This window comes from Pocillopora verrucosa, chromosome 3 (assembly GCF_036669915.1).
Source record: "Pocillopora verrucosa isolate sample1 chromosome 3, ASM3666991v2, whole genome shotgun sequence".
Taxonomy (NCBI): Eukaryota; Metazoa; Cnidaria; class Anthozoa; order Scleractinia; family Pocilloporidae; genus Pocillopora; species Pocillopora verrucosa.
In genome coordinates this window covers 26,394,175-26,405,219 of record NC_089314.1, presented here as the reverse complement: position 1 = coordinate 26,405,219, position 11,045 = coordinate 26,394,175, and the positions used below count along the sequence as shown (strand labels likewise).

The 11,045-nt window shown below is 36.2% G+C and overlaps 1 protein-coding gene across 3 annotated transcripts; it reads left to right on the top strand.

The window, feature by feature from the left end:
* Nucleotides 1-319: 319 nt before the first annotated feature.
* Nucleotides 320-10,482, top strand: LOC131772278 (alanine aminotransferase 2). Of its 3 annotated transcripts, none has more exons than XM_059088167.2 (14): nt 320-477; nt 1,740-1,870; nt 3,523-3,612; nt 4,011-4,119; nt 5,007-5,137; nt 5,733-5,852; nt 6,119-6,248; nt 6,693-6,772; nt 7,106-7,239; nt 7,696-7,804; nt 7,954-8,019; nt 8,511-8,666; nt 9,198-9,310; nt 9,452-10,482. In XM_059088167.2, the coding sequence occupies exons 1-14, from the start codon at nt 456-458 to the stop codon at nt 9,558-9,560; spliced, it is 1,500 nt and encodes a 499-aa protein (XP_058944150.1). In that variant the 5' UTR covers nt 320-455; the 3' UTR covers nt 9,561-10,482. The 3 variants fall into 3 exon arrangements, with proteins under 3 accessions (XP_058944150.1, XP_058944151.1, XP_058944149.1); XM_059088168.2 differs by lacking the exon at nt 320-477 and adding an exon at nt 1,431-1,575; XM_059088166.2 differs by lacking the exon at nt 320-477 and having other exon boundaries at nt 1,610-1,870.
* Nucleotides 10,483-11,045: the final 563 nt, after the last annotated feature.

Here is an 11,045-nt window from a genome sequence, read left to right as displayed (position 1 = left end):
TGATAATGATTTCATATCACGTGCAAGAAAACTGTTATCTTACGAACAAGCTCGAACCGGTATTGACGAAATATTATTTTTTTATCTGAAGCCCTTCTTAGGAAGAAAAATGGCTTCGGGCATCCAATCGAAAAATCTTTATATCCGTAACTTAATTTTAATACTTCCTGGTGTCTTTGAGTCGTGGATCAGACGGTCAAATGTTAAAAAGAACAGAAAGTGAAGAACAAATAACTCAGTTGTTATTACACTTATATAAGTATTGCTGTTTGCCACGTGACAATATCGTGTTGGAAACGTGACCTGACTTGTCACGCACTTGTGTTTGATTTCGCAAACAAACCAATAAATTTCTTTTACACGTGTACAAACGTACCATATCGAAAGCTGTTACATCGTAGCAGTTGAGATTTAGACGGTGTTTTATTCGACTGACTCGAAAAAAGTGAAGCAAAATGAGTGGGACCACAATGCAAGGTAAGTGACGATTTCGAAGGTGTTTAACATTTGCGTTTTCGAATCCAACTGAATTTAGTCGACGACAGACATCTTTGCTCGTGCCTGAAGCAACACCATGATTGCTTGCTCGTTCACTGCGTATAAATTTTTTTTTTTTAGTTTAATCCTCTCTCTTGTCGAAACTGCCAGTTGACCTCGACCTTAAATGATTGTTTTTTCAACATTCGGAGTGCGTAAACTTGAGACTTCTCATGCGGCAATAATCTAACTTCTCTTGTCACTTGCGGGTTCCCTCACAGACCACCTTTATTGAGGAAAGAATTCCATATGATTTTATCATTCGTTGTTTTGTATACATTCACTTTCAGAAGTACAAAATGATTCCAAGTTTTACCCTGATAGTGCAAATAATTGAGTCCAAATTAGCATAAGCAAAAGCATCGCTTCCCGCGTCTTATCTTACGCAATCACTGTTAACTTCGCCTTTATTTGAAAGGTTTATGTTATTTATATCACAGTGTTTCAATTCTTAAATTTTTAACAGTTCTTAATCAATGTTCGTGTGTAGTTTAACTTGCGATCATCGCAGAGAAACTGGCAAGCGGAACCCTTCGCGGTAATTGCGTAATTCTTGCATGTATAAACGCCAGGGCTATATTTTACTTTTGGGTTGTCAGACAAAACTTCAGTGTGTTTAACATTCCGTCTAAAGTCCGCCCTTAAAGTGACGCCATCGTTAAAAAATAGGTATGAAATAATAATAAAGTCTTGCAGTGCTAAGATGAATGGTTCTCTTATTCAAACGAGTTATCTAGCGTTAAAACTGGGAGTATTTCACCAATCTTTCATCAGAAATATAGATGATCTTTCACGAAATAGTATTGCACGTGAGAGATTGGTAATGAGTTTTATGGCCACGAGGCCGGAGCGAACTTTCCCGAATGCAAAACGAAATGTTTATCTAAACCTGTTCATGCTTTTAGGTTATTAGATAGATTTTCGGTAGTCTTTTAGTGATTCCTCTGTATCAGTTGTTTAATTTCCAAACTTCGGTGGTGAAGTGTTGAAGTAAAACAACACCCGAACATTTCCGAATCTTCTCAATGGCTAATGCAAGTATGCGTGCATCATCCATTAATTATTGACATAAATTTCCACCAGCCGAAATTACATTTGGTTTGAGTGCAGTTGTAGAAAGGTTATGGCCTCTCACCGCCTACCGAGTTTGTTAAGCAAACGATCTTTGATCAGATCAGTACAACTTCATTCGTTCTCTCTAGCTAACGGAAAATGCTCCAACGAAAGAATTCTCACCGGAGAAACGATGAATCCATTCGTGAAACAGATAGAGTATGCAGTCAGAGGGGCGATTGTTGAGCGAGCCTCGGCCTTGGAGAAAGAACTGGCGAAGGTATGGACTTGTATTATGTTTTTTCGGTAATTTTTAATTCATCTGATTACAAGATTGTGGAATGTGATGATTAACGAATACCCTTGCCATCTATTGTACATGCTTGTGCAAGAACGAAAGGAAGGCTGCCTTGATTGAATCGGAAACGCATCAACCCGCCAAAAAGTTATTATATTAAACAAAACAACGGGGTGTCAATAACTTTGAATTATTTTAGTTGGCATTCACGAAATCTGTCGGAATATACGGGATTTTCTTTTTCGTGATTGGCGTGAGACTTTCATAAAATCTGTTTTTGAGAAGTTGTTGGTCTCTGATAAACGTGGTCTACGTGCTAAAGGCACGTCATAATTTTACTAAACTCATGTGACAAGTGGTGTGTTTGGGGGTGTGTCCTGACTTATCTCCCATGAGATAGTGTTGGAATGCAGATTTGACACAGTTTCAAACATAAGTTTTCTTCAATGGCCAGTTGAGGAGCTGAAAGAATAAATCAATCATCACTGTATTGTTTTAATTTCTAGTTTTCAACCTCGTTACAGGTTGCCTCTTGACCACAAAAACAGGTCACAAAATTGGTGGAAATTCATTTGCCAAAATTTTTTTACCCGCCATGAGAACAAAAATGGCAAGATTTCTGTATGACCCCATTCTTACAGTACTTGGATGATGGAAAAAAATGGAAAAACAATAGATAACCTGTGGGACTTCTGCTTTGTTTTAGATTAGAATGGGGTTAAACAGAAATATTTACCCTAATAATGTTACTTTTGATAATTTATACTGGTGTATTAATTCCTGCTGCTTTTGACCTTCTCCCTTGGGATCTTACAATTGAAGATCCATATTAGATTTCCTATAAGATGGGTAACTCTTCTTCCAAATTGTTTTGTTTTTCTTTGTGAGGGAAGGAAGAAGCTGATGTTGTATTAAGCTTTAGTCCAATGGCCTCTTTGATTTGTTAATATTCTAGAGGTACAACTGACAAAATAAGTTTATCTAGAAAATATCTTTCAGGGGGTGTACAGCTGCTGTAATGTAATAGGTTCAAGAAGGATCATATTATGTTCACCAGGGTCTCAACAGATTCTAAAATAACAAGATAAATGTTGGATGATTCTAAACCATTTTCTCTCTTCAAAGAGGATTATCTTAGTTGGATCTCAATTGTCTCCTTAATGTAGGTCTTGGTGAACACCTTGGTTGGAATTAATTGGCTAGTCTTAAAAACTATCACCTAATTGTACACTTATAAGAGGCCAGTAAAACAGAAGTTTTGCCTACTGACTCCAATATGAATGGACATTACACTCGCTATGCAATAAGGATTCAACCACGGAAACCCTTTTTGAAATAAGATGGAAATGCTATATTAGGAAACATTTCCTTTGCTTTTTTAGCCCCCTTGTAAGGATGATAAACACAATTTCACATTTCTTGATATCCTTATTTTTACAGTGGGTGAGAAAGATAAGTTGCACTAAACAAAAAACTTACAATTTTGTCACTTCTCCCAATGCTAGCTCTCAGAATTGATCGCTAACTCAAACAACATTTCTTAGCTGAGTTGATGGTTTTCTTTATTCTCACCAAGTGTTTACTTGATCATATTGTGGTATTATAAGGAGAATTTACTTACTGGTCATCTACAGGGTGCACAGAAACCTTTCAATGAGGTAATAAAAGCAAACATTGGAGATGCTCATGCCCTTGGAATGAAACCACTTACTTTCCCACGACAGGTCAGTGCAGCCTTATTTGTTTTTCAAGACGCTAAAGTGGTTCTTAATGGTAGATTTTGCTACAGATGATTTTCCATCAAGGGTAAATAAGGGTGATTTTCTCAAATTTTTTATTTTAGCCAGATCGCAATCTATTCTGCTCTTAAATTTAGAGACAATCTGTAGGTTTTCCCTAAGGGCCAAGAGACCTATGGTAATAATGGGATCTCTGTATAGGATTGGTGTCCATAGAGAAGGGTTCAATAATGCTACCAGCTCCACTGTTTCACAGCTGTGGAGTCTAAATAAATACCAAAGTGGTTGATGTATAATTTACTGACCCTTCAACACGGACTTACCCTTAAGTAATTATGACATTATTTACTCCTTTTTAAAATCACGAGGTCTTGTGTTTGTAGGTTATTGCCATGTGTGTATGTCCAGAACTTATTGATACAGCTGACTTTCCTTCTGATGCAAAAGCAAAAGCCAGGAGCATATTGAATGCCACAAAGGGTCACAGTATGGGTGAGTTTTGTCAGATGGTTAGTTGACAGCATACCATTAATGATAAGTTTTAATTTTTCAAACTTACTCATCTAAGGGGGATCAGAAGAATGGGATCTGATTGTTGATTCTCCTTTCTAGACACTACGCATTTCTTTGTCAGTTAGTTGTAAACATTTGTTGTTAGATTTGGAGAATAATTTCTACTCGATAAGTTTGAGTATTCTCGTAACTTGTTTGCTGGGTAATGTATGGATATTACAAGGAGGCCTGCCAACGCTAAAAGAGAGACGCAATGAACTATGTAAACAACTCTTTGATTCAATCGCCAACAACTCGGGGCATAAACTACACAACTTACTGCCCCCAAGAAATGAACAAAGCTACTGCCTGCGACAACAGAGAACATATAATCTACCACGCTCGCGCACAGACTGCTTTAGACAGTCCTTTGTGTATGCAATGTCCAAAGATGCCTAGCAACAAACAACGCGTAGTACTTAGCTAGTAACTATACATATTTTAATCCCATTAGATACTTATATATTTATATCATGTTCATATGTTTGTGATTAGTTTTAACATTTGCCTATTTATATATTTCTCTGTGAAATACGCAATTCAGTCTAATGACTGCGATGTATTTGTGAATAAACAGTCTATCTATCTATCTATCTATCTAAAAAAGAAGTTACAAGTTATGCATTAATCACTTCTGAGCATTAAAAGGTTAAGTGGCTGGGACTTAGATCTTCAGAGTTGATCCCAATATCCTTTGTTCCGCATTCTTGCTTTCTTTATTCAGAATGTGGAACAGGCTTGATAAGCTTGTAACACTTTTAGGATTCAGAAATATAACATGGTAGAATCTCATTATAGAATTAATACAATTGTGTTATTTCTTGTAGGTGCATACTCAGATTCTCAAGGTCTGGAAGATATTCGGAAAAATGTGGTTAAATACATCAGTGAACGTGATGGTTACCCATCAGATCCTAGTCACATTTACCTCACAAGTGGTGCCAGTGAGGGTATAAGAGTAAGCCAATTGAAAATAGCTTGTCTAAATTACAACCAGAAGGGATGGAAACTTTCTTACTATTGATAGGTCTAATTTTTGGTCACTCCATCCATTTTGGCCCAGGAGAGAAACTGAATATTCATGCATTTTTTTTTTTTCTGTGAAAGAAGAGAAGCTTAAGTTTTTTTCACAACATTTTAGATGAAAAGTTTGGGCTCAAGCCAAGTAGCCCATTCAGTGAGAGCTTATCTCAGTTTTCTTAGCATGCCAGTCCATGGTAACGTTACACCTGGCATTTCAACAGGCTTCCTTGACAATTCACCAGTGTCCATTTATACTCCTGGCTGTAGAGAGGCACTGTGAGAATAAACTGTTTAACCCAAAATCTTAACACATTGACTCAACAGGCGACCCAGACCTCTTGACCCAGAGTCCAGTGCACAAACCATTAGCAACTTTAAATTAAAGAGATTGAACTGCTATATTTACTTTCAGTTTACTACAAACAGAACTTGATATCTACTTGAGAGGCCTGGTGCAATGTCACTGATCTTTAACAACCCAACCAGAACTTAATATTTATGCTTATTGATATCAATGTTTATTTTTGTAGTCTATATTAAAATTACTTCAAACAAGTGTCAACACTGGAAATAACAGGGCTGGTATTATGATTCCGATACCACAGTATCCCCTCTATTCAGCGACATTGTCTGAGCTGAACTCTTATCAGGTAACTCAAGGTCAATTAACCCTTTACACCCTAATATCAGTATGCATATTCTCCATACAGTTCTAGTTACATTTCCTAAAGTGCTGATGAGGAGAATTGGTTTAACGTGCAAGAGCTGCAATTATAAGTTGTCCACCATTTCCTTTATTCTTGTGACTGTACTGTTTGATTCTGTTGGTTTATTCCTCAATTTTAGATTGGTTAAAATGAATTTCATATACTTACACACAGCATTGATGTTTTATTATTGAATTTTTTCTTTACAGATCAACTATTACCTTGATGAAGCCAATGGATGGGCACTAGACACTGAAGACATGAAAAGGGCTTTAAATGAGGCCAGACCTAATTGTATGCCGCGTGCTCTGTGTGTCATAAATCCTGGTAATCCAACAGGTATTAGAACCTTTTTAAAAATGATGATGAAAATGAAAGTAATGATAATAGCTAAGTTGTTAAGATCAAGAAAAATTTGTATAACAGTTAAAGCTTAATTCTTAGGTCGGTGATCATTTTGTTTATTTTCAAGGTCTAATGAATGATTCAGCAGTTTTACTGTAAGGAGAAATTAGAAGCTAACAGCAGTCACTCTCCGGGTTTTAAAAGGTTAAGAAAAGTGTTGAAGGGCTGAACAGTATCTTCGAGTTAAAGTTAGTTTGAATAAGTGCCTCAGGAAATTTACCAGTGCCAAATGATAGAGCTGGCTCACCGCCTTCCCCTCCATGTGATAAGTCACCTTTGGTGGCATTGGTCTTGAAAACCCCTGCTGTAAACCTCAACACTCTGGCTTGTATCTTTTCCCAATCTGCAAACTAAGTGGATCAACTTTTTCATCCTCAGGGCAAGTTCTTTCTTATGACAACATCAAAGACATCATTAAATTCTGTAAAGATGAGAAACTTGTTTTACTCGCAGATGAGGTAGGTGTGCTCTAAAAACTTGTCTCTTTAAAGTTTCTCAATAATTTGAGCTGGCTTACTTTCAATTGTGCATAACCTGTTGTAGTAGTTGATTGAAGTAAATCTTTATTAAATGCAGGTAACATTTGACAGTTATCAGTTAAAACTGATCATCTCATGACCCTCACACTACAGATACAATGTTCCAGCAGAAAAAGAGCAAATTTTTTTTTAACTAGGCACAGAAACTATAGTTACACAATTTTTCTTGAGTGTTGGGTTGTTGAGTTGGCTACTGTTGTCAATGCTCTTTTGAGTGCTGTCATCATGTCATCTTGAATTTTCTTTCCTTAGGTCTACCAAGCAAATATTTATGGAGAAGGTGCCAAATTCCACTCCTTCAAAAAGGTCCTTAGAGACTTGGGCCCAGATTATGAAGACTTTGAACTGATTTCATTCCATTCAACATCCAAAGGATTCCTTGGAGAGTAAGTCAATGGCTCTAATTCTTAAAAATGATTTTAATTAGTGAATGGTACTCTTGCCCAGCCATATTTCTTACTGCCTGTAAGATAGTAATGAAGAATACTTTTAATTGATTAAAGTTATCATGAATTTGGATTTAAATTTATCACTAATATTGGAGTTTTACTGATTCAAAAGAAATAGTAAAATTGTACGGATAAAGTATAAGTATGACAAGAATATAAGTATACAAAATCTGGGTTAGGAACTTGGTTATATTGTTGTATTGTGTTAGACAATGGCCTTGTTGTTGGAATTCTGGAATCCAAGAGGTCTGGGTTTGAGTTTTGACCAAATTTGTTTGATACTCTGTCCAAGGGTACATGTATGACTAAGTGATTTATGCTGAACTAGCTTCTCATTTGGAGTGAGCAAGTGAGCTGATGACTTATTGCATACTGTCCTTTGTGTTCTGTTAGATGTGGCTTTAGAGGAGGTTATATGGAAATTACAGGAATGGATGATGAAGTCAGATTTCAGTTGAAAAAGATGATGTCAGCAAAACTTTGTGCTTGTATCACAGGACAGGTGAGCCATTTCCTCTCCTTTCAGTCGAATTTGGTGAATGATTACTGTTTATTTATTTATTTTTTTAGTTTATTTTGTTCACTCTTTGGCAGTTATTGAAACAAGTTTTCCTAAGCTACTTTTTTGTCATTTTGATCCTTTTTGCTCAGGCAATGATGGACTGCTTAGTTAGTCCGCCTCAACCTGGTGACATATCATATAACACATTCATTGAGGTAAGGGACAGCAATTGCTTTAGGGACAGTGTTGTGTGGCTTTTGGCAGAGATTTTGTCTAAAGATATTGGCTATGCAGTGAAAAATGTTCAGATGATTTCATGGAATAAGAATCATTTGTTAAAATGACAGTAGATATGTAAGCAAAATAATTCTATGCAACTTTTGGGCCTCACTAGTCTAAAAAGATTGATATAAGTATTCTTCAAGTAAATTTATTACCCTGAAAAATAGATATGGCATTGGTCTTGTTGTAAAGAACTGCAGCTGAACTTTCATCTGACAAGGAATGTGGCTGTGTGTGTTGCTCTTGTAAACACAAGTTCCTTTGAAAGTAGTATGGCTAGGACAAAGTAATTGTTGTTACCAGGTTCTGGCCTTGTGTAATCAAATAAGCACTAGTTAACCAAAGAATATTTCAACAGTCAGTTGGTTGCAATTAAATTTTCACAGCTACACCTGTGTCTAACTCATATAATTTTAATTGCTAGGAGAAAAAAGCAGTGCTTCAGTCATTTAAAGACAGGGCTAAACTGGTTGCCGAGACGTTCAACTCAATGGAGGGTATTAAATGTAATGAAGTTATGGGTGCCATGTATGCCTTCCCCAACGTGTCAATCCCTAAGAGGGCACAAGAAGAGGCAAAGGTAAATGACAATTATTTGATATGATCATTAGATCTTGTTCTCAAAATAAGAATTCTGTGGTCTCCTTTGCAGTGCACTCTTTAGAGTGAGCATGTTGTTTGACAAATCCAAACATCGGCTGTGACCTTGATTCTTGATGATGAATTTTTTACTTTGGTGAAGTCCTCAGATCAGGTGGTCATAACATACTTGTGACAGTCTCCAAAAATGGTCCTTTTCAGAATTACCCTCACCCCGAATCACACTGCAATAGGAGAAACATTACAGTGTTTTTACCCTCCCTTTATTAACCCATAAAACTCCAATGTTACCTAATCTCTGCACTGTTCTTTACACATTTCTTATGGAACTGACAAAGTAAATTATTTTTAACAACTAATACCTTTTTTAGTTGGCAATCATTTCCACTATTCTTGTGAGCTTAGTGATGGATTCAGCAGTGATACTGTCAAGAGGAATAGGATACTTGAAGCTCTTTGGGTTTAAGAAGTAAATGTTGATTTGCTCATAATTTTTCCTCCTTTTGTTTAGTCCAGAGGTATGCATCCTGACAGTTTTTATGCTCTGGAGTTGTTGGAGAAAACAGGACTGTGTGTTGTCCCAGGAAATGGTTTTGGACAAAGAGATGGAACATTCCATTTCAGGTAGGGTGGTGCAAGACATTAGGACATTCTGCAAGATTTTTAAAGATTAAAAAGCTTCCACATTTTATCTCACACTTTAACACCAAAAATGCAATAACTTTATGTGAATTCAAAGGTTTTTTCCCTCTGGTTGTTTTTCAGGCTGACAATCTTGCCTCCCATTGAAGCACTCAAGCCTCTGTTTGAACGTTTTAAAGTCTTCCATCAAGAGTTTATGCAAAAATACAGAGATTCCAACTCTGCCTTATAACTCAGTGGGATTGAGTTACTAGGATTACTAAATTTTGTAATATAATTTATGATATGTTATTTCTTGGATCTGAATGGGAATGTTATGTAGAATACTTGACTTTTCTGGTTTATGTGGAAACATTAAGCTGCAAAATAAGCCACTTTCAAGATGTCTAAAGTATATCTTTAAAAGGAAGCCAATTACATTGCCTTCGATCTGAGAATGAATTTTATTTCAAGCAAAGAAAACTCATTTTCATAAGACTAAGTTCTACTCTTGGCTTTATTTTAAAAATGAGGGTATTAAGATCACTGAAATGGCCTGTAACTAGCATGGGTGACCTTTTTTTACTTGAGAGGGTGTGTAGCAGTATGGAGTCTTTGTTGGATCAGTAGCCACTCAGAAGGAGAGAGAGAATACAGAAAGTGGCAGAGGATGGATTACAGTCTGGAAAAAAAAGTGAGAATTATAAAGTGAATCACAACAACGAGCTTCCCCTTGCAATTCTGAAGTGTCCAAAGATCTCAAGATGGATAGTACAAGTACTTATCAAGACTAAAAGTACCAAATCAAACATAACTTTTTTTTGTAGTGTTATTGTAAATATAAAGTTGAAGTTAATAAGGTTGAGGTTTTCCATTGTGGTGAGAGAAAATTATTCTCAAAGTTTCCAATTAGTGTTTGTGTCACAGTGAGGTCAGCTGTGACAAACAGTAGATCCCAACATTTCATCAGCATACTGGTAACTTATCGCACACGACAGTTATCATTGTTCAGTTGAAATGCCACAATCTACCATCTGGCCACAGTGTGACAAGAAACATTGATACCTCATAAATTATTATGTGTTGCAAGCACATTTTGTTACCATCAACGTTGAACACTTGAAATATTTATTATGTGTGCATTACAATTAAGATTAAAGCATTAGTTTAATTTATTATATTTATGAATTAAAAAGTTATTCACCAGATGTACATCAGATCAATCCCAAATGCAGTGAAATTCAAGAGACAAGGTTCAGTGCATCTTTAGATGTTTGTTAAATCAAATTTCTTTTCACTTGGTTGCTTAACTCTTGGGTAACCTTCAACTCCCATAAGTGAGTAATTTTCCCTTTACAACATCAATGTAATATCAGGCAGACAAGTGATGAGAATTGAAAAAAGTGTCAATTAGGGGATTATTAATTGTTTCAATACCAAATTCTCCAAACTGACCTAACTAATAATTGTATGGCAGACAGTAGAGAGAATTACAAATGAGATTTGGGAACAAATATTTGTTCCCCTCACAGTAATAGGTGTTTCTTTGGAACACCTCCACCTGTCTTGACATGAAATGGCTCAATACTTTCCTTTAAAACTTTAATCAGCTTTTGAGACCCCCTCCTTGTAAGAGAGGTGGCAGTGACCCTGCTTGCAGTTTGTGTAGTTGTTCTCTATAAAAGTATATTTTGTATCAGTGATTTTTTTTTGGCACAACATGAATGACCATAACTAT

Coding starts and splice junctions, on each gene's coding strand:
- LOC131772278 (XM_059088166.2), top strand. CDS start 1,661: ATGGCCTCTCACCGCCTACCGAGTTTGTTAAGCAAACGATCTTTGATC. Junction 8,667..9,197: donor GGGCACAAGAAGAGGCAAAG/GTAAATGACAAT, acceptor CCTTTTGTTTAG/TCCAGAGGTATGCATCCTGA. Junction 9,311..9,451: donor GATGGAACATTCCATTTCAG/GTAGGGTGGTGC, acceptor GTTGTTTTTCAG/GCTGACAATCTTGCCTCCCA.